General features: G+C 59.0%; 2 protein-coding genes and 1 long non-coding RNA gene across 5 annotated transcripts in view; 1 reads left to right on the top strand and 2 right to left on the bottom strand.

The window, feature by feature from the left end:
- The window catches only part of GPSM1 (G protein signaling modulator 1), a 100,983-nt gene extending 84,766 nt beyond the window's left edge, over positions 1–16,217 (top strand). For 2 of the 3 annotated variants that reach the window (XM_014526590.2, XM_025193736.1), the window contains exons 12-14: positions 9,247–9,406; positions 10,833–11,041; positions 11,360–11,605. In XM_014526590.2, coding sequence (XP_014382076.2) covers positions 9,247–9,406; positions 10,833–11,041; positions 11,360–11,572 — 582 coding nt within the window. In that variant the 3' untranslated portion in view covers positions 11,573–11,605. Of the gene's footprint in view, positions 1–9,246; positions 9,407–10,832; positions 11,042–11,359 lie in introns of all 3 variants that reach the window. The other variant, XM_025193741.1, reaches the window with a different exon arrangement.
- Positions 14,406–19,768, bottom strand: LOC106723079. The gene is made up of 3 exons (XR_003092123.1): positions 18,867–19,768; positions 16,885–17,077; positions 14,406–14,536 (listed from the first exon to the last, which is right to left on the bottom strand). It is a non-coding gene; the product is annotated as an uncharacterized LOC106723079 (long non-coding RNA).
- A 734-nt stretch (positions 19,769–20,502) lies between these two features.
- On the bottom strand, positions 20,503–22,704 carry DNLZ (DNL-type zinc finger; the record flags this gene model as incomplete). The annotated part of the gene is made up of 4 exons (XM_025193562.1): positions 20,503–20,768; positions 21,818–21,957; positions 22,084–22,298; positions 22,503–22,704. Coding segments are annotated over 4 exons (729 nt in total), but the record flags the coding sequence as incomplete, so codon positions are not given.
- Between the last annotated feature and the right edge of the window lie 64 nt (positions 22,705–22,768).

Raw genomic sequence — 22,768 nt, 5'->3', positions numbered from 1 at the left:
TGGGGCAGGTTGCCCCACTTTTGGTTGCCTCTTTTTCCCCTTCTGTAAAATGGGCGGTGGTTCTGCGATGCATAGCATCTCCCTCTTGGCTGAGCTATCCTTACAACCCCCTTGCATTAAGAAACGGCATGCGCATCCACTTAGTTCAACTGCAGATGAGTTAAGATCGACTCATGTGAGGGTGAAAACAAGGTGGGCTTTTGCAGCGGCAGGGGAAGAACGGGGAACAGAAATGACACTGAAAAGCAGCGAGTAGGAGGAGCGAGAAACAGCCTTTCTATTTATTTTATTTTATTTTATTTTATTTTACATTGTGCCCACGGCTCCCAACTGGCACGCCGCACCTGTTCAAACACAACGGCGTTCCTGGCATGGCCTGCCTGCGGCTGCAGAGCAAAGCCCGTATTTGTGGAGCCACTTTGGCAAAATGGATATTAATCTATTTATAAGACGAAGTGTGTGCAGTGGTAGGTGGGTGAGGAGGTGGAGGGAAAGCTAAATATTCGCAGAGCTCGGGAGCGTGTTTAGGAACTTCAGCTAATAACATTAGGATCATGGCAGTTAAATGAGGGGGAGATGACCCATTCAATTGAATCTCTCGCACGCACGCACGCTCCCTGCTCAGCCTGGCAAGGGCACAGCACAGTCACTCGAGAGCAGCAGCTCTGAAAACAGGACTGTCACTTTAAGCCGAATCTCAGCCCAGAGCGGGTCATTGGCGCTGTCTACATTTTTCACATGGCTGAGCGCTGCACATAAATCTTAGCTACAGCAGCCTGCGCGGGGAGATAGCTGGTGAGAGTGCTGTGTGCTTGCTCGCGGTAGCTAGCGAGCATCAAGGAGCAGCAGCCTCTCTCTCCCTCTCTCTTTGCAAACCTTTTCCACATGCTCCGAGAGGTGGTCCTTGCTCTCCACGATGTAAAAGCACAAGCTTGAAGAAGGATTTCGTTGCCAGCCTCCGTAAGTAGCACTCGGGTTTTTTTGGGTTTTTAAAAATTTTTTATCTGTGCCCTTGAAATGGGAGGGTGGCTTCGGGAGAAGTTGAGGTGTACCGTGCGTACGTGTATGCATGCATGTGTGTACGCGGGTCCACGCGGGTGTGCTTTATCGCCTGGACGGGTTGGGCTTTTATTTGCGAATATTTAAAGAAAAGAAAACTGGCTGATTTGAAGTTTGCCAAAGCCCTTCAGTTTGCACTTTAATTGTCGCAAACCTGGTGCAGAAGAAGTCCCTGGGAGGGGAAGCCTGGCGCGGTTCGTGGAGCGTTTGGGGTCTCGGGCGGGACGAGGGACGGGTTTGTTTGGAGAGGAGGCAGTGGGGCGCGCGCGGTGCGTGGTTGCGATCCCCTCGCCCGGGTCCGGCGCTGCTTCTGGAGGAGCAGATGGAAAGCGCCGGGCTCTGCGAAGGCTGCGCAGGTCGGACAGCCCTTCTTGGATCCTTTGCCACGCCAGTGCCGTTAGCGCGGGGAGCCACGGCTCCCGCCAGCACCGGCTCTTCATCCCCAGGGACACTGAATCCAGGACTTCAGATCGGGGGAGTGAACCCAAGCCCGTCCCCCCATCCTGGAAGCAGGCTGTGGTGTCTGACCAAAAGGCTTTCCCCTCCTCCTCCTTTTGTGCTTCCTCCCTGCAAAGCTCCCTTCAAGCCCTCACCCCATTTGTGCGTCTGCTTTTCATCGAGCGCTGCTTTTCCAAAACAAGTTGGACAGCAAAGTCCCATGCCTGGAGTGCCCGGACTGTGTCTGCTTATCTCCGAGCCTCTGTCTGCCCCGGCCCCTGGTGCATCCTGCCCCGCTTGCACACACCGCCAGCAAGCGGCACAGCTCTTCCAGCTCCTGGCAAAGTGAGCAGGAGCAAGGAGCTCCCATCACGTTGCTGGGCATTCGTGGACTTGCGGCTGTTTAGGATGACGAGGGGCTCCAGGCAGTGGCTGTCCCCAAGAGCGGGCTGGCGGGGCCAATATAAAAGCAATGTCAAACATTGAAACATCTTCCCTGCTCTTTGGTGCTTGGCGGTGCGGTGCATGTGCCTTCAAAAAGCCCTTGGGGTACGGAGGGGAAGGTGGACAGTGCCACGAAACACGGGGATGGCTCAGGCGGGGCAAATACCCCTTAGGCGGTGGATAAGCAGGGTGCCTGGGGTGAGTTACAACCATGGGGAAGATGGTTTCCAGCCCTTCCTGGAGGCTTGAGGCACATCCAAGAGTTTGCTCAGCCTGGCTCGGACCAGCGCTCCTCGGGTCTGCCTCCCTAGCCTGAGACGGGAGGAGGTGCGGGGCCGTGCCGTGCGGGGCCGGCCGGCTCATCGCCGCCCTCCACGTTCCTGACTCTCTGACACTTTTGTCCTTGTGCAAAGTCCCGGCCTGACTGTGGAGGGACCTGGCAGCCGGAGGGCTTGTTTTTTTTCCTCTCGAGGGTGGCGCACGGACACGACGCCAAGCAGAAAGCAGCCTTTTTATCCCGGGCCAGCCAGTCCGGCCGGCCAGTGCTTCCTGCCGGAGTCGGGCGGCGTGAAAATAACTCGCTTTCAAACGGTGTGGAGGCAGCAGGAAGCTTTGTGGGGGAAGCCACTGCCGCCAGGACCATTTGGTTGAGGATATATATAACTGGCAGGTACCGCAAGTGTGCTGGGAGGGGAGGGACACTTCCCACCAGGACTGTTCTTGGCTGGCTCTCTGGTGTGACAGGAGATGTGTGATATGTAGAGCAGGTTGAAATACGCCTGCCTTGTTCTTTGTGGGACGCTTACACAATCGCCGTTCCCCAGCCTGCCAAGAACAGGAACCCCAGGGAAAGTTTTCGGGGTTACGTGCAGGAGTGCATGGATGCATGGGGTGTGTGTGTGTGCGTGTAATAAATAGCCTCCCTCCCCCCCCCCCCCCCCCCCCCTCCAATTTGGAGTTTCGTATGCAATGCTTGGTTGAGATTTTCCAAATATAACAAGTTGACCACCTCTACTAAGATGCCTGGGAATATAACGTCCTTAACAGATGGGTTTGGTCAGTGTGTAGCTAAACAGGTGGCTGAGACAGGGGAGCGAGGGGCACGGCCTCTGAATTCAAACTTCCTAGAGCTTAAATGCTGGCGGCTGCACGTGAGAGAGGAAGAAAGGGGAAAAAAACCCCAGTCAGCCCCTGTTCGCTGTGCCCTTCAGCATCCGCTGTCTGATGCGGGTGCCTCCTGGGTCACCTCTCTGTCGCATGAACTGCCATGGACTGGGTCAGACCCTAGGTCCATCTAGGGTTTGACCCAAACTGCTGATTATCATTATTTCTGTATATGTGGCACCACCCGGTGAGGTGTCCGGGGGCCAGGCACTGTGTCGGGGATGATGCTAGCCAGCTTTGGCCTGAGAAGCAGCAAGTGTTTTCCAGCCTCGGGCCACTGCGGTGTGGGGGAAGCATGGGCCTGTTTGCACGGCATCGGGTCGCTGAGGTCCAGAGGGGTGAACCCTCCTCGTCCCCCGCTGTAACCCCAGGCATCCACCCTAGGTCAGCAGGACATGGCCAGGCTGATGGGAGTCCCTTCCCCATGCCGCTGTGACCGACCATCTACCCGTCTCCTGTTCCCGTGGCTTTCTGCGCTGCGTGCACCGCTCCGGTTTGCTCGGGGCAGTTGGACAGTCCCTCCACGTGCCTGCTGCTGTCCTGCAGATACGGAAACAGAGTCTGTGCCCCAAAAGACTCGCATGGGGCGAGCTGGAGTGCTTCCTCCAACTCGGCGCTGCAACCTCCTTCCGAGTTGGAGGAAGCTGACCTCTGTCCAGGAGGCTTGGACCCTCCTGGGGGCCAGCTCCAGCTCTCTGCCTCCCCTCTGAGTTTCCGCTGAGCAGAGCGGGGATGGGCCCACTGTGCAGACAGCACGTCCACACTGGCATCGGGGCTCCAGCCCCTCTTCCTCCTCTTTTTGGCTGCAGGGACTGGTCAAGAGAGGAGGTGGTCATACCCCTGCACACTTCGGCCTGGCCTCCAGGAGTTGTTGCTGACCGGAGAGCCGTTCTTCCTTCTGCCTGGCTCTGCCGAGCGCTTTGGGAAGCCGGGCACGGGGTGTTGTACACCATGCCACGCAGGCGTGGGCTCCTGCATTGTTAACACGTCCTTGGCCGGCTCCCGGCTGTGGATCTGCAAGTGTCCCAGAAAGTCTACCCACTGGAAAGGCACTGAGGCCAGGGGGTGGGATAAGCCTGAAGTCCCTGGATGGGTTTGCAGCCTGGGGAAGCTGGTTTTGTGCTGGTGGAGGCCTGAAGTCATCAAGTCACTTAAACACCGGGGTTGAACCAGGCCCTTAAAGCCTCGTTATCCCCATGCTAACAGCAAGGACAGGTTTTGCAGGGACGGGGCATCCACCTCACTCCTCTCCCCCTGGGGTTGGGCACCAGGATGGAGAAGCTCCACATCTCTCCCCAGCCCTGGGCTTCCCGACGGGCTCCTCAGACGAGCCGAGCCCCTGGTTAGAGCCGCAGACGGAGGGTGGCATCTCTGCACAGCCCTCGGGGGAGACCGAGGCAGCGACCAGGCTGCACATCAACCCGGCCAGCGCCTGCCGTTGGCTCCCTCCTGGTTCCCAAACGGGGTTAAACAGCCTGCCGATCACTTGGGAAAACATTATGCAAAAGCCTGGCTGCCTTCAAATCAGGGAAGCCTATTTCAGGTAAATGAGTCCGACTCTCGGGGTTTCATTAGCCAGCCTCCCCTGCGCGCTGATTAGCAGCCGTGGCTCCCCAGGGAAATGTCGTTCCTCGAGGCTGGGAGCCGGGACGCGGAGCCGGAGAATGGCTTCTTCCTCCTCGCTGGCTCCACCAGTCTCCTCTCGCTGATGGAGAGGAGAGGACAGCTCCCTGGCACCCTGCTCTGACCACCGTGCATCCCTGCCCCATCCATCGGGTCCCTTCTCCACATCTGCATGGCAGGAGGAGAATTTGTGATCTTTTCCCCAGACCTTCAGACTCCGGGCAACCCAGGGGTGAAGTCCGTGCCCTTCGGGTCCACCGGCCGGGCAGGAGGAGAGGCGTGCACCCTCCATGCCCTTTCCCTGGGAACAGCGGGCTTGGCAGCTCCGCTCCAGCTCTCCTAAATAGCGGGCTGGAGAGTCGGAGAGCAGGCAGTCCCAGCCGGCTCTGCAAGGCAGGACCCTGCGTGCTGCGGGACAGATGCAGAGCCAGGCCCGAGCCAGTTGTCCCCCAAGTCTCCAGAGTGAAAATAACCACTTGGGAAAGGAGAGGATGGAGCCTGTCTCAGAAATTCAAGCCAGACACTACAGGCCCAGTCCAGCGACGCTGAGACAACATCAGCGGGCGTCCAGCCAGGCTCTGAATGCCACGGACACTGCTGTGTCTGACGCACCACGTGGAGAGTCCCCAGACAGTGTCAACAGCCCCATCTCCCATTACTGACACTCGGCCCAGGGGGCCGGGAAGTGACCTCTTCTGGCTTACGGCTTCCAGCTGGGGAGCCGCTCCTAGCAGAACAGCTGTGCCACAGCTGGCAGGGGAGAATGCCGACGGCATCCGGGGGGCTGGGGGTAGCTGAGGAGGAGGAATGCGGAAAATAAATACACCTGCGGCGAGTCGGAGGCTTTAGTTGGACGCACTCCAGTAGGGCTAGCGGACCCGGCCATCCATCTGTCTATATATATCCATCCATCTCTACATCCATCCTCCCACCTCTGGGCACTGTTGCTGCCCCAATACGATGTCCGTGTCTATGGGAGACAAGTCTCAAAAGTTTCCCAGGTGAGGGGGTTGAAGAAGACAACACTTCTGAATTCACCGATTGCAGGCCTTGCTGCTCAGATGTCAGCACCTCGCACGCTGCAACGCAGGCCTCCTGGAGTAGCCCCATCGGCTGGCAGCAGTAGCGGGCTGTTATCCCCAAGAAGGGGGCCGCGACATTTCCTTCTCCCCAGTGCTACAGACTGGCTCTGAGCAACGCCACGGGGATGGCGAACGGCGCGCCAGGGCGGGAGACGCAAGGTGCGTTTCCAGCAGTGCCTGGGTGGATGCTGCGGTGGGGAGCTGGGTGAAGGAGGAAGCGAAGTTTGCCGCAGAGGCGCGCTGGGCGGCTGCAGCATGCGCCTGGGGACCCGCTGCAAGAGGCGCTTTGCTTTCCTCCTCCCCGTTCCAGTCCCCGAATCGATTCTGGGCAGCTCTTCAGCGACGCTTCCCCGGGGCCGCGCAGGGCCGCAGGTGCAAGCTCGGCGGAGGAATGATGAGCCGCTCGGCCGGGCCCCGCTCCCGCCTGCAGGGGCCGTTACTCATCTCCCTGCCCGCTGTCCTCGCAGAGGTCGTCGGGGAACAGGCAAGGACTTTTCGGCAACAGGCTCCTTGCTGGAGCCCCCCGGGGGAGCGCGGTCTCATTTGTCACTGCTCTGCGAAGCGAGGGCTGATTCGTGGCTGTCACACCCGGGGGCAGCGCCTGGGACCCCCACTGATGGGCTCCAGCTCCACCGGGCAGCCGCGTGGCTTGCTTAGGCCAGGAGAGCAGCCGCGTGCCTTCGTGCCGCTCGGCCGCGATCGCTAGCCTGCGAGAGCTCGCTTCCTAACACAACCCCTTGTCCTTTTGCCCAAGACGTCCTTGCCCGGCTCTGCCGTTGCTCCCGCTGACCCAATACCACTGCAGCCGGGCTGGGCATGAATGAGAGCAGCATTTCTCCTCCGGCATGAAATGTAGGTCAGGCAACCTGAGGTGGGAGAAGGGTAATAAATGCAGCACATCAGCAGCTCGAGCCCCGGCCAGCTTTGATTTCCAGGTGCAGCTATTATTGGTTCAGAGGCTCTTTCCAACACACTGTTTTATTAGCAGCTCAGTGCAAGGAAGAGGTGAGGGGTTTTTTTTTTCTTCTCCCTCTCCCTCCCGCCCCGATCGGCTCCCAGATTGCTAATGTTCCACTGCCTGCCCCGTTGCTAATTTTGATGATGCCCTAAATAGCAGGCAAGTGCATCTCATCTGGTTTGCTTAGCAGAAAAGAAAATGATTTCCCTTCATTTGCTGAAGCCGGCACGTGGCTTTAACCCCGTCAGCACAGCTCGCTCCGTGGCACAGCTCCAGCCCCTCGAAACGTGGCCCAGAGGCTCTGTCTTGGAGGGCGTTTCATGGGCTCGGGCAGGAGATCCCCGGTGGCCTACAGTGTGCTGTGGCCAGGCAAGACAGACGCCCAGGGCACGGGCTCCGTAAGGTGCAATGCAGAACCCACGCAGTAAAGCTCGAGGCAGCCCCAAGGGCCTGGCTCTCCCTGGTCCTCTCCCTCCAGTGCAACACGGTCACCTCCCGTATGGCTTCCAGGAGCAGTGCTGGAGGGGCTGGCTGCCTGGGGAGTCTGCTGCTCCGAGACCACGAATGCACACCGGTCTTTGTCCGCTGTCTCCTTGGCCACTGCAGGACTGCGGTGCACTGGCTGCTTTCAAAGGCAGCTGCAGCCTGAGGCTGACGGGTGCAACTGGGGAGGTGTGAGCAGGGAGATGGCTGGGATGCAGCGGGGCTCACAGGCTGTAACAGTCTCAGGAGGGCCGTGTCTCTAGGTGCCTCTTCCTTAGGTGGGTAATATTCTCCCTGCAGCATCGTGAGGGAAACGGGACTCCCAGGGTGCATCCCCGACTGTGCCCCTGACCGCGACCAAACTCATCTACCCCTCTGCGGCTCTCGCTGGGTCCTCGGAGGGTAGCCATCCCCCCATCATCTATCCACACGCACACACACACACATCTGTATATCTATACATCCATCCATCTATCCATGATATATCCATACATCTATCTTTATATACACGGCTGTATATCTATACATTCGTCCATCTATCCATGTATCTTTATATATTTTTATACACACACACACACACACACAGAGCTGTATATTTTTATATATACATATCTGTATATATATATATAAAATACACACACACACACACCTGCATATCTATACATCCGTCCATCTATCCACGTATCTATATATACATAGCTGTGTTTTTATATATACATATCTACACACACACACACACACACACACATCTGTATATCTATCCAGCCATCTATCCATGTATCCTATATCCATACATCTATATATATAAAATCACCCAGCCAACCATCTTTTTTTCTATGTCTGTCCATCTCCCTGACCCGTCGTCCTGTGTGCTGAGCTCCCCTCCACACCACTGACTGGCACTGTGCGAGCTGCTGCTGCCTGGCACCGGGGTGGGCGATGTGGGGTTAGGCTCCTCTCTGTATTGTTACCCCGTGAGTTTGGGGTGGGGTCTGCCTGGCCTGAGCGGGGGGTGCCAGGCTCCCCTGCCCCGCAGGGATGCTCCCAGCACCAAGCAGATGCCTCTCACCCCACTCTCGTTTTTCCTCCCCTTCTGCACTGTCCAGCAGGGAGCCCCCCAGCGGCTGCCTGAGCCAAGGAGGGGAAGCCACGCTTCCTCTGTGACCCCCCGCGTGCCCTGTGGTGGCTCTCTGGTCACCTCTGCCTGGCCACAACCCGGGGCTTTTGCAGGCGGTTTCAGCAGCAACTCCATGACCCGGCACGGCCTAAATATAGCACTGTCTGGGGCAAGGTGCTTATTTGGGGCAGGGCCTGGTTTCCTGAAGGGCTGTAATTTAGTGGCAGCTCCGGGATGACGGCGACCAGCGGCTTCCAGAGGAAGCAGGAGCCGGAGGAGGAAGCGCTGCCGCTCCTGCCGTGCGGTCTGCACCGGAGTTTAAATTTAGCTGGCGGGAGGTGACCGGTGGCTGGCGAGGCGGTGCAAAATGAGAGACTGGCACGAGAGCCAGGAGAGGGGGCAGAGTCTGGGATGGCGCCAGCCCAGGGAAGGCCCCCTGTAAGATAGTGGGGCTGGGTGGCAGTGAAGTGGCTGGCTTGTCTCCCCACCCTGGGGCCTCCATGGGGTGGGCAGGGGGTGCTGCTGTGTGCCAGCACTTGGAGGCATGGGGTGATCCCTTTGCAGGCCCAGAGGCAGGGCTTACAGCTGCCGTCACGCCCACCCTGGTGCAAGGGACCTGCTGGGGGGTGGAAATGGGCGCTGGTGGGGCAGCTTAGAGCAGCCTCCACGCTGCGCTAGCCCATGGCTGGTAGAGTCCCACGGAGACTCAAGATACCCCGGACTATCCCATGCTGCAGAGCCGACCGGGGGCACGGCCGGGATGCTGGTGGGCAGGTTGGGCCTTGAGTCTGGGGATGTGCTGGGGAGCGCTCAGGGAGAGGCCGGACACAGGCCGTCCCCCTGGCTCACTTCATATCATGCCTCTTCCCTCTTCTCAGAAGATCCCGCGGACGCCGTCGGACGAGGATTGTTTCTTTGACCTGCTGAGCAAGTTCCAGAGCAACCGAATGGACGACCAGCGCTGCCCGCTCGAGGAGAGCCAAACTGAGGCCGCCGAGGCTGCTGCTACCCCCGTGCCCGCCTTGGAAGAAAGAATATGTAAGTACACGGGGCTGCCGGCGGCGGGGAGGGACGCTTCTTAGGGGTGCTGGCGCTCATGAGGGTGCCCCGAGTCCTGCGGTATCTTCCCAGTATCTCCTGGCTCTGGGAGCGGGGCTTCGGCAGGGGTCCCAGCTTCTCCTCGCCTGCAAGGCTGCAGCAAAGAAAGCCGGCCGAGGTTCAGTACCCCAGCGCCAGGAAAACCACAAGAGAAATGATATCTTTGGCTTAAGAAAATGCACGTGCCTTCGAAATCTGGGCTTTGCCGTGCCTGCCGCTTGCCTTCCAGCACCGGGCACCACGAAGGAGGATGCTGTCAGAGAGCTGACGGGGCAGCAAGGGCTGTCCGGCCAGCCCTGAGCTTTTAAAAGCCTGATGAAGGCTGTCTGAGCAATCTCCGCTAGTCCAGCTACCTGGGCTGGCCAGTCGTGTGCTCACCTCCGCTCCAATGCAAGCGTAACAGGGGATTTTGTGCTTCGTGGGTTCTGCCTGGTGCTTCCCCGGCCCACGTAGTGCAGTACTTAGGCGGGGAAGGGAGGGAGACCTGCAGGAGCCTCATGCACACCGCGAGATGAACAGCCCCGAAGAACAACACCAGGAGTGGAAACCTGGTGGGTAAGTCCAAGGAAAATGGGACCAGCACGGTAAGTCAAGTCCAGGCAAGGAGATTGTGCACCCGGACTGGTTGCTTTTTAGGGGTTTTTTAACACCAAAGCAAAACTTGGGAGATTTGCTCTCTGCTGCTTTGTTACTGGAACGTTTCAATGTTCAGGAGGGAAACAGAGACGCGTGAATGGCACCAAGAGAGGAAAAAAGTCTCCCGCAGCCTCCTGGGTTTAGGGAACCCGAGCATGCCAGAGGCACGGCCCCAGGTGGGATGGATTGGACCCTGGGGGCAGGTGGGAGCATGGGGCACTGAGAAGGGAATGGGCTTGAGTTGGGACCGGATACATCAGTCAGTCTCCTGGCTCCCCCGCCCCTGCACGCAACCGGCGGAGGGGAGGCCTGGCTCTGCGAGCGCTGAGAAGAACCAGGCTCCTGCAGGGGCCAGGGCAGCCAGGATGCTTGCAGAGGCCATGGTGGTACTGGGCCTGGCAGGACAAGCTGCCAGAGGATTTGAGTTACTTGGGCTTTTGATAGAGGCTAGTAATTACCTACCAGCCCTTGGAGCTGCATGGCCAGACACCTGCTGCAGGAGCTGGGAACCGAAACCCCAGCCCGGTTGCAAATGGAGCTGCCGTGCTTGCACCCCCAAGCCCTGATACCCACCCTCCCCCCCACATGGGCCTGTGTTAGGGGGGTGCCTAAGCCCCTTGGGCACTGCTGGACAGGGTGAGTGTGCAGCAGTGCAGCAGCAGGATGGCACCGCAGCCCCCAGCCCCTCGGCGACTGGCCCTGACCTGCTCTCCCACTCTTTGCTTTGCAGCGCAGTCCTCTCTCATGGCATCCCCGCAGACGGAGGAGTTCTTCGACCTCATCGCCAGCTCGCAGAGCCGCCGGCTGGACGACCAGCGTGCCAGCGTGGGCAACCTGCCCGGCCTCCGCATCACGCACAACAACCTGGGGCACCTGCGCGTGGAGGGCGATGCCCAGGAGCCGGGGGATGACTTCTTCAACATGCTCATGAAGTGCCAGGTAGGTGCTGGGGGTGGCACTCAGGCCAGGGGGGTACAAGCTGGCACGTCCTGGCCTCCTTGGGGCAGATGCACCAGGGCTCGAGCTGTCAGCGCAGAGGCTCACGAGTGGGGCTGGGGTGGGGACTTCAAACAGCCAGTCTGAAGCCCACCTAGGTCAGCAAAAAGCCCCCTCCCTGCTGGGCTTATGAAGGGGTCCACAACCCCCGTTCCTGGAGCATCCCCAAGGCCACGGTGGCTGTAGGAGGCAGCAGGAGAAAGCATAGGCAGCCCCCACGCCCTCCGTTCCTAACCGTGGCCTTGCTTTCCCTCCCCCCAGTCGTCCCGCATCGATGACCAGCGCTGCGCCCCGCCGGACACCATCCCCCGTGGCCCCACCATGCCGGACGAAGATTTCTTCAGCCTCATCCAGCGGGTCCAGGCCAAGCGCATGGACGAGCAGCGGGTGGATCTGGCCACAGCCCAGGAGGAGGCGGTACCCGAGGAGCTGCAGCCGCAGCCGCAGCCTCCGCCGCCGCCCAGCTCCAGCTAAGAGCCTGGGCTGGGTGGGTCCCGTCCCCTCCCCGTGTCGTCTGTCCAAAAACTGAGGGTGCCTGCTCTGGCACGGACGTTGCCTCGGAGACGCTGGGGCGGGAGGGCCTGGAGGGTCCTCGGAGGCAGCGATGCTGGCACAGGCCAGCGGAGAGGGGTTTTAGCAGAGGCTTTTCTTAGGCAACCCAGGACTGTGCTGCTGCTGAGGCACTGTCCACCAGCCGGCGTGGAGCACCAGGGCATTGCGTCGGTGGATGGAGAGGAGCCGCAAGGGGCCAGGTCTTAGAAGAGATATCCAGCTTGCTCGGCCCCTCGTGAGCGTGCTCCAGGCTGGAGGTGCTGTCTGCAGCCCCTCGCTTTCCTTACTTTGGGATCCTTCCTCTTCCCCTCCTGGCGTGTGCGTGAGGGATGTGGAGCCGTCCCTGCCCCGTGACAGCATGGGGCGCATGGGCAGAGGTCCAGTCCCTATGGCCACGGCTGTCCGGCGCCATGCACAGCTCCCTTGGCACAAATTGAGACCCGTTCAGCCAGGGGAGAGCTTGTGCGTGCCGTTCCCATAGCCCGTGCCATCTCTAAGCTGCCCGTAGAGAGCGGCCCAGCCAGAGACATGAGTTATTCCCCCAGACGAGGCCCTGCCACCTGTGCAGTGCTGTTGCTGCAGGGGCAGACTACAGGAGCCTGGCTGGAGGCCGTGTCTCCCAGCTGGGGCCAGTGTGACCAGCAAGAGGGGTGCCGAGGGGTGCCAGGTAGCAGGGGCCAAAGCCTGCTGTGCAGCACCCTGCGCTTCAACACCAGTCTGTCCAGCATGACCTGAGCCTTGTGCATTCACCAGCAAAAGAGCCAGGCAACCCTTCTGCTGCCGGGGTAGCTGAAGCCCTTGCCTAGGGCAGGCACGTGCCAGGCCGTGCCTCGGCTGGTGCTCAGCACCGCACGGACCCCGGGGCGTTTCTGGCTGGCTCCAGCAGGAGCTGTTTGCCGCCCGTCTCCTCCTCCGCTGGTCTTTTAAAGCCCCCCACCCAGCTATGCCAGACAATCAGGAGAAGCCGTCCCCTTTCTGTCGGCCGAGAGCGGTCTGCAGGGCGCAGGGGGTCTCCTTTTCTAGCCCTGGGGATCTTACGCAAAGGGCAGGTCAGGTCTGAGCAGCAGCAGGAGGGTTGAGGTCCCTGCTGCGTTTCAGCCCTTCTGGGCCAGCCCAAGCTGGGAGCTCAGACTTGGAGGTCCAGCCTGAGCGTCAGGCCCCAGATCTGTCTGTGTAGGAAAAAAACAAGGGGAAGAGTAAAAATGACAGGCCAGGGCCAGCCTCGCCTTAGAGGAAGAACCTGCCGCTAGCCTCTTGGCAAACCCCCAACTTTTGGCTCCTGCGGTTTTGCCAACAGTTTCATAAGGAAGAATCCTCTCCTCCAAACTAACCTGTCCGTGAAAAATGTCAGCGTGGCTAGATGGGCATGGCTGGCAAGAGGTGCGAGGAAAACTCCCACCCAGCAGCGAGGCAGGGGGCTCTTTGCATCCCCCCCAGATCAGCCAGGACGGCGCGTCTAAAGCAGCCGGGCATTTAGCCTAAATGAGGTCCTGTCTGGAGGGGTGGGGGAAGACCGAGAAGTGAGAGGTAAGGTAATAATAGCTGATCTGCTACCGGATCTGTTAGAGTTGGGAGTGACGGGAGACAAGTGTTCAGGCACAGAAATGCCCTTGCTCAGGTCTGGGACGGAACGAGCTTTCCCCTTGAAGCCCATTTTATTAACGACAGTCAAAATTGGAAGTGATGGTTGGTGACAACTCCTTCCTGAGCACTTTGCCTGGCTCGACTGGCTCCCCGTCCCAAGGCACCGCTTCTTGAGAGAGCGGTTGCTCTCGTGGTACCTAACGGTGCAGATGGAGATGACCCTGACCACAGCCAAAGCACCTCGGGCTGCCGTCCCACCACTGACCAGAAGCGACAACCTTTGACTACGTCTCCCCACGGACAGAACTGTGCCTTCGTCTGATTTAGGAGGAAAGTGGGTTTGTAACAGCAAAATCCCCAGCAGACAACCACCCCTGCAGCCTGTTCCCTTTGGGAAGAAAGGCCGTGCAGCCCAACAAAGCAGTGATCAGGCGGGAGTTGCAGTTACCCCCGGCTGCAAGGGACTCATCGGCAAGGCGAACGGGCATCGCGTTGACTCCAGGAAGACCCTCCTCACCCTTGAAATCTGCTCCCGCCATAGCAGATGAGGGAGCCCTAGCAGACCCACCACATCCAGCCGCGGTGCCCTCAGCAGCGAGCGACCGGGATTCATAGAAACCTCCTTCAAACCACGTTATGCAAAGAGCTGGCTTTCTGCAAGACACAAGAGACCTCTGCTGAATGTGCTCGCCTTCATCCAACCACGACACTTCGGCTCACTTCTTTGAATGGAAACCCTGCACCAACCCCCAGCTACCACTGACTGCACGCCCCTGCGTTTCCTCGACTGGAGGAAGAAGAGATCTAGTGATTCCAGCTGACGCTCGATGAGCCCGGCAAGGTTGTGCTCTTGGTCTACACTGCTCAACAAAAGAGTTGCTACTGACAAAGACCCTGCCTAAATACCAAGCGCAGAACCTGCCAGTGCAGATCTACCACCGTCCTGACCCATAAAGCCACCCGAATCCACGGTGCTTCAACACGTCGATCACAAACAGCGCCGAGGGCCTTCGTGGAAAGTGTGTGGGTGCAACTTGATCACCCCCGCCTCCAGAACAAGCTCCCAGGAAAGGGACGTGGCAATTGTGTCCGTGGTGGGAGAGCACAGCCCACAGCAGCCACAACTCCACCTCCTACCTCCAGTCCTTGTCCTCCAAGGAAACCCGCACAACGCCTTTGGAAACGAGTCTGGGAGCAGAAATGTTCATCAGCCGCGGACGCGAGACAGGCGGTTGTGCGGTTCGTCAGGACTTCCCCGCTCCGTCCTCCGAGGTCACCGTGCTCCGCAGCCGGTTAAGAGCTCTGTAAATGAACAGGACCCAAGGGGGATGAAGGGCGTCTGCTGTAGCAACCTGTTACTGCTCCGATCACTTAAATCAGAAGCAGGCGGCACGTTTCTGCCTCCTCGGAGAGACAATGAACACAACGGGGCTGAAGTTGAGCTCAGGCAGAGCTGCTGCTTTCCCAGACCAGAGCAAGGGCCTGTGCATGTCCCGGGCACGTGTTGCATCTCTCCCAACAGTAAAACTGATCCAATAGCAGATGTTACCTCCCCTCACAAGGCTTGCTGGAGACTCGCCTTCCCCCGACGAGACCTGCAGAAAACGCCTGCAGGCTGGCGTGGACGATTGAGCCATACCGCAGGACCAGCTAAACCCGGCCCGCCAGTCCACGTAGGTACCGAACTACGTTGCGTTCGCCAGGGGCCGGGAGGGTCCAACAACGCGGCCCGATGTGGCCGGGGGTAGCCCTCCCTCCCCACGTCCACACAGCTCCAGCCCCAGAGGTGAACTGGAAGCCGTTCCTCTGCTCCCAGCAGTGTTAATGATTCGCCATATACTTGAATGTATTAGCGTATTTATTTTTTACATGTGCATTTGCTAATGTCATTTTAACGGGGAGTTTCCAACCCAGAAGGTACTTCAGTTTTTGTTTTTTACTGGGGTGGTGGGGGAGGGAACAAAAGCAAGCTGCCAAATGAAGTAATATATAGAAATCAACACCACGGGGGTGGGGAGGAGTTGTGCTTAATAAATAGTTGTGGTTCAAGCTTCTTCAGGGTTGCTCTCGTGTTTTGGTCCCTCTCGGGTTCACCAGCCTCAGCCTGCTGGGCTGGAGCAGGTGCCTTGGCCAGGCTGCAGGGAGCCAGGGGCCGGCTCGGGCCAGTGGGACCCCAAAGCCCTAAGAAAAGCTACGGCATTTAAACAGCTGGTTAAGGGGACACGTTGGCCCTTGCCCTGACTCCAGGCCTCTGCCTGCCAATGCAGGTCTCAGGGAAACAGTTCTTGCCTCCAAGGGGTCGGCAAAGGCTGTCGAAGGAAGTCTCAGTCCCAGGGGCAGACAAGGAGCTGGAAGAGAGCCCCAGGGGCAGAGAAGCAGCCCATGAGCCTGCTTCAAAGAGAGAGAGTCCCCCAGGGAGCCCGAGTCCTTGATGGAGCACACTGCTGTTGCAGCATCTCTACCCGTCAGTGCAGACAGGAGCAGCGAGCGGTGGCAGCGATCAGCATCTGGCCCATGCTGCCGACAGCTGTCTGGAGGGGTGCACAGACAGCAGCCCCAGCTCTCCATGCTGGACAACGCTCCTGACACAGAGATGCTGCAGGATCTCTGTCTGCCCTCGCTGGCTTGGGCACCCGGCGCTCCTGGGGGTGCCGGGCTGTCTGGCAAGTGATGCTGGGCAGCAGCTCTCAGGCCAGGGCACAGCTGGACTCCGCAGCCTGGCGCACTCGGGGCGGGGAGATGCGTGCGAGGGGTCTGGGCACAGATGTCACAAGCCCGAGACTCGGCAGCGACGGAGCCGGGAGCCTGTGCCCTTCAGGGAGCCTCTCACCTCGCTGTCCCTCATCGTTAGGAATGAGCCGGTCCCAGTGGAGAGCAGGTGGTGTTTGTGTGTGGCGCCGAGGGAAGTGTCCCTGCTCCAGCCTGCGGGTCACATGTAGCAGGGGCTGGCCACGTGCACCGCTGCTAACGGGCGTGGGAGGGGGGCTGACAGGAATCTGTTTAGCCAGGCAGCACAAGGCTGGGGCACATCAGGCAGCCAGCCCAGGCACCAGGCCTTGCATTGCAGCCCCCCTCTTTGCATCCAGCCACATGACCCTTTGCAGGGGCTGGGTGCATGCCATGCAAGGCACAGCCCACCAGGTCTGGGCTGGGGGACTTCAGCGGGTCCCAAAGGAGCTGGCCACAGGCTGGCCCATCTGCGGGGGCCAAGAAGCTCCATCCCACCCTTGGGGAAGCTGGCAGAGGGGAGCCTGGGTCCAGCAAAAGCCAGCCAGCCCACATCATGGTGCAGGAGGCAGGGCACCAAGGACTCGGCCCTGCCTGAAGCTGCTGCCCTGGGGGCAGGGACTGGGCCTCAGTCTCAGCAAATGCAGAGGTCTGGCCAGGTTGCGATGGCAGCACCACAAGGGCTGCTAGGTCCCACTCCCCGTCTGCCATTCCCAAGGACTGACAGCTGCCAAGCGCCCTGGGTGCAGGAGGGAGCCTTGCCTGCCAGGGGAGAGCAGGGTGGGCAGGCCTGAGGGGCTGCCTAGCTGGCTGGGGCGAGCCGTGCTGGGTGCAAGGTGTTGCAGACGCACAACCCTCCCAGGACCCAGCCACCCCTGCCACCAGCCCCCAGGCTTGCCCAGCCCATGCTGACGCCCACTCACCTGCCGCACTCCCCAGGACATGTCCTCCGCGGAGGGGCTGGTCGTGCTGCTTCCTCCCAGCAGGCTCGCGGGAGGCTGCAGTGCCTCCTCCTTCTGTAGCACTTCTGCTCCCTGTGTCTGCTGGCCAGGGCATCCCATCCTGGAGCAGGGTCTGGGGGCAGCCCAGGGCCAGCTTAGGCTGCATTTCAAACACCTGTGGAGGTGGGAGAGAAGGCATTTGTCAGGTGTTGGAGCCAGGGGCACCAGGCAGCTGCGGAGACAGGTGCCCCTAGCAGCCTGGCAGAGGCTCAGGTCCTCCCTGGAGCACCGCTGCACCACTGGACTGACTCCCTCCATCCACCCTGCTCTGTGCTCCACGGCCCTCGGGAACAGCAGCACTCGGGAGGTGCCGTCTCCTGCAGCAAAGCAGCCAGGGCTGCTCCACGTGCCCCGCACAGTCGCTCCCTAACTGCCCCGTGTCATCCAGCTGCAGCCGGGCAGCAGGACACGACTGCCCAGGGCGAGTGCTCGCTGTTGGGCTAGAAGGGGCCTTGAAGCTGCAGCCGGGCAGGCTTAGGGCTTCTCCCGGACCCCCAAGACCTCGCGCCCGTCGCTTGGCTGAGCCTGGCATTCCCAGCGTGTCCTGGGCTGGTGACATCCACGGACGTGGAAAGTGCCCCTGGGAGACTGGGTCAAATCCCCAGCTGGCGCCAATGGGAACATAACGCTTGGATGCCCACCTACACCAGACTGCCCCCATTATCTGGGCTCCGGGAGGGAGAGGGCCAGGGAGGCCCAGGCAGTGTTTGCAACAGCAGCCGGCGCATCGGACCCTGCGGCCCCCTCCTCCAGTGCTGGGTGGGCCCAACCCAGCACAGAGCCAGCGACCTGGGCATGCAGGGTGGCACTGAGGAAGGGAGTCACCGACTGTCACAGCAAGGGCAGGCAAGAAGAGAGATGGGGAGACAGGACTCCTGGCTCCGTCCCCTCTCCGCTCCCTCCCTGGCTGGGAAAGGCTGGGTAATGCACTGGGCTGCGGCTCAGGAGAGTGGCCGACTGTTGGATGACTCCGGGCATCCCTGGCCAAGCCCAGACCCACGTGCTGGACAGGAAGGACTGTTTCCTGGCCGTGCCTGGCCAAGGGGGTCCCGAGCCACTACACTGCTCCTGAACTGGATCACCCCTGTGCCCGTGTGTGGAGGCAGGGTGCTGGGAGGCGTGGGCATGGGCAGCAACTGAGCAGGGAGCCTGTTCCCCAGCATGGCGCTGGGAACACCACCTGTGCCCCAGGAGGAGCTGGATGAGCAGCACTACCAGGCTGCTGCCACCCCATCTCCCTGCCCTGGTAGCCATCTCCTCTCTGCCTCCCCCAGAAGGGGCAAGACCCCCTGCAGCGCACACCTTCCCCAGCTGCCAGTGCCGTCCCCAGCTCACATCCCCTGCACTGGAGAGACTCCAGCTCCCCTGGCTAGTGCCCACACTCTTTGCTCTCATGACCCCGAAACACCCCTGAGCGGTTCTGGTGCAGGAGGAGAGAAGATGCAGAGTTGAGCGACAAGGCTGCGGGGAGGGGCATCCAGATGAGGAGAGGCTAAGCAAGCCAGGCCTGGTCCCGTTAGAAGACAGATGCTTTTTGGGGGGAGAAGGGCTCAGAAAATACTAAATGGCGAAGAGGGATTTATTAGCGACTGCCTGCCCCAGACGAGGAGGGGCCATCACAAGGAAGAGTTTAAGAGAACATCCTTGTGTTCCTTTGCCCCACGGGAGCATCTGCAATGCTGCTGCGGGACACAGGAGATTGGGCAAGACAGACCCAGTCCATGCCAGTCTTATCACCGAGCTGGAAAGGATCTCCCCCCTTCCCCACCCCTGGAGGTCCCATCTAGTCCAAACCCCTGCCTGAGGCAGCGTCATCCCTATCCAAACCATCCCATACAACCATCACGTAAACTTCTCATCAAACTACCCTCAACCCTGACACAACACAGACCGAACACCCGAACCTGGCACAGGTAAAGCAGGGGAGCCTCAGCCGCCACCGTCCTGCTTCTCTCTTCCACGTTAGCGATGTTCTTCCTTTGAGAAGAGCTCAGAGCACCGCGGGCCCCGACGCGCGCAACGCTGCAGCCTCCTGCTGGACATCTCCATGTTCGCCGTGTGAATTCTGCTGCAAAACCTCCGAGCAGCGGCCCTGGGAGGATGTTGAGGCACCCTGATTGGGAAACATGGCTTTAGAGGGACCAGCTGCAAGCCCTTAATGCTCCCAGCACCAGCCCCTCCCTGTTCCCTGCTTTGCTCACTGCTGAAATTAGCTTTATCCTTGCAGCTGTGAATGCACCCACTGCTCCAAACTACACCCATGGTCCCAAAAAAGGCGTCACTAGAAAAAACACCCCTTCCCCTCCTGCATCCCCTGGAGCACGAGCTGGCACTGCACAGACACACTTTCCTTCCCTGCACTGACACTGGGGCACAAGGGATTTGGGAAGGGCGGTGTATCAGTCTAAGAAATCAAACAAAACAGCCTTGATCAAACCAGCTCCATGTTTGGGAGCAGTTAGGCAGGCTTTTATGCACAAAATGCTCTTTTTTAGGTCTGGGACAGGTAGACGCAGTGTCTTTTTTGTTTTTTTCTCCTCCCCAGAGGGGAAGAGAAGGGCTTTTTGTGCGCGAAAGCCTGCCTAACATCACTCCCAAATATTGCTGGTTTAATAAAAGATATTACTAAACAAACCCAGCTTCTTATACAAGACTATGGTCCTACAACATGTAATTGAGGCTGTGATTTGCATACCCCTCCAGCCCTGCGATCTTCAGCCTTTCATGTAAATGCACACCCTTGCTAGCAGGCACCGAGCACAGCTCCAGAGGAGGCACTACAAATCTACTGCCTGGACGGTAGCAATCACCCAGCTTGTGACTTACCCTTGGGCTGGTTCCCCCGGCAGGGGACCAATGGAGAATGGAGGAGGAGGAGGAAGGGGGGTCTCCAATCCAGGCCTTGCAGCACGCTGCATTCCTCCTGCCAACCCTCCTTGCAGGACTGCAGCCAGACACCAAATGAGCCAAGCTGTTGGACTGGTTTCCCCACAAGAAAACAGGTCGTACAGACACACGTGCACCTCGGAAGTAATTCAGCAGAGAAAGCAAAGCAACAGGGGCAGGAGGCGTGCTTCCCTACAGCAGGATCACTTTGGTTTGCAAGCACAAACACGTTAAGGGCCCAGCCACAGCTGGGGGAAGAATCAGGCCCTTTGCAGCATTTCTGCTCATGTACAGCACCTGTGGAACTAGCCCTACCATGTGCCTGGGTGCAGATGGAGGTGAGGGCTGCACAGCACCATAGATTTAATAGATTTTAGGGCCGGAAGGGATCTATTAGATCAAGTCCGACCCCCTGCCCTGGGCAGGAAAGAGCGCTGGGTTCAGATGATGATGATTTACCTTCTGGGCGTACCCATATTAGCGAAGAACGAGGCTTGGAAAGAAAGAGCAGCACAGGAGCCTGCAGCAGAAGTAAATCTGGTCTTAAAATCAATCGTGTGTAACAAGAAAGGTCTCAAGTCCAGTACAAACACGCGGCTGATCTTGGGTTAAACAGCCCAGTGCCAAGTTAAGAAATCAACTGGAGGACAAGGCTTTTGTGCGGCTGAATTTATTTACAAGAACCACGCATGTCTGAAAAGCACAAGGCGGCGCTGCGGTCTCTCTATCCCCAGGGACATCCCGGGGATCAGGTCGGGTCCCTGCCTCCGGACTTAGGGGAGCCTCCCCCACCGTCTCCCTCTGCGGGGTGGCTTTGGGGAGCTGCGTCCGCTGCGTTCTCCAGGAGCAGCTCCAAGGCGTCCTCGCCGACCACACGCCTCACCTTCTCCCCCTTGGCCGCAAGGATTTCCTCGATATTCCTTCGAGGCAAGGTAAAAACCAACAGTGACAAGGCAAGGGGGGCTGCGTGGAGACGCTTCGTTTTTACTCTCAATACGCGTTTTAAATTCTGAACACGAGCCCAACATTTGCCCCCAACCTCAGCTATCTGGGAAGCTACGTTCATCCTACGACACTTCAATTTGGCAACTGCAGCTATGGAGGGTTGTAGCCCTAATGGTCTGGAGGAAAAAGCAGTCAGGACTCATGGTAGAGGTGATATCTTTTATTAGACAAACTAGATTTTTGCAGAAGAAAAAGTCTCGAATTGCAAGCTTTGGGGCACAAACACCCTTTGTCGGGCATGAACGACACCTGGATACCTGACACATGGGAGATAATGAATTGTAGCCGATTTTTAAAAATGAAATCTTCACGATGTCACAAGGGGGAAGCATCTTTGACCACCTAAAACCTGAGACTCTGCTCCTGCTGTTGTTCAAGGTCATTTGCATCATCCCAGATCCTCACAACAGAGCTCAGGGACACCTTACCAGCTATGAACTGCCTCCCAGAGGAGTTTTCCATCTATTGACTCCTCGGTGAAATCCTATGAGATACGAACTTGCATTTCTACCCAGGAGAACTTTTACAGTCTTTTCTCCGATGCCTGCTGAAGGGTGCTTGTCCCTGAAAGCTTGCAATTAAAGACCTTTCTTTTTTTTGCAAAAATCTAGTTGGTTTACTAAAAGATATCATTTCTACCACTGATTATGGAGGGTGGGAATTTTTAAGGGAGTCGGACACTGCTGAAATGCAACAGGATTTAATAAGTCCCTCATAGGAAACAAAAAGAGTCGCATCCAACCATCTGTCTGGGGCAGCACCTGCGATACAGCGCGCGTCCTCGCTGTCTCGGTGCCACACGCTGGGTCGTGCTCGACTAAACGTGACCCACGTGGAGCAGAGAAGCCCCCCAGCAATAACCCTCCTTGAAACGAACCAGGTTAAGAGCATGCCAAAGCCACGACGAGCTCAACCCGGTTCGGATGGGCTGAAAGGCCTGGCTCGCTGCCCCGGGGACTCCTACCTTTTTCCTTCCAAATCTGTGAACCATCCCAGGTTATCCGCTATGACGTGGTGGTTCTGGCAGCCGGGGCATTTCACTATCACCACTCCCTGGTGATACGCTACTTTGGAGATGGTTTTCGCGGATCTCGTCTTGCAAACCTAGAGAGCGAGGAAGGAAGTTCAGCATCAAGGCGCTCACGAGGGGTTGGGGTTTTCTTTCCCCCACTCCCCGCAGGACGAATCATTTGAAAACGCAGGGGCTCGTCGCTCAACAGAGACGTGAACCCGCTGCTGGAGTCCGACGCGCCCGGCCGGTTCGGTCCCGACTTTTCTTGCGGTGTTAAATGCCGGGAAGGAAGGAGGCGGTTTTAGGTGTATTTGGGGCAGGTTTTCAAGGCCCGTCCTTGGGATAAAGTGGCAAAGGAGGCGAGTCTCTTCTGAATGGGCAGGACGCTGGTCACTGCTGGGTGGCGCCAGCTCTGGGCCGGGTGTCAACCATACTCGTGGGCCGCCCTGCCCTGGCCCTGTCCCCGTCCCCTGTCCCCGTCCCCTTCCGCACGCCAGGGGCCAGGTGGGGCTGGGAAAGCTCCAGCCCCAACCCTGAGCCTGAGCTGAGGGATCTCCTGGCACTGTTCCCCATGTGCACCCCCCCATGAATGCACCCTGCACTACATGCACCCCACTTTGCACCCTCCAGCATGCACCCCCCCCACCTGCCCTGGCCCTGTCCCCGTCCCCTGTCCCCGTCCCCTTCCGCACGCCAGGGGCCAGGTGGGGCTGGGAAAGCTCCAGCCCCAACCCTGAGCCTGAGCTGAGGGATCTCCTGGCACTGTTCCCCATGTGCACCCCCCCATGAATGCACCCTGCACTACATGCACCCCACTTTGCACCCTCCAGCATGCACCCCCCCCATGCATGCACCCCGCTCTATACCCTCCCATACATGCACCCTTTGCACCCCCCATGCATG

Source organism: Alligator sinensis, unplaced genomic scaffold (assembly GCF_000455745.1).
Source record: "Alligator sinensis unplaced genomic scaffold, ASM45574v1 scaffold611_2, whole genome shotgun sequence".
In the NCBI taxonomy this organism is placed as follows: domain Eukaryota; kingdom Metazoa; phylum Chordata; order Crocodylia; family Alligatoridae; genus Alligator; species Alligator sinensis.
The sequence above is the reverse complement of the archived record's forward strand: the minus strand, read 5'-3'. Positions and strand labels throughout refer to the sequence as shown.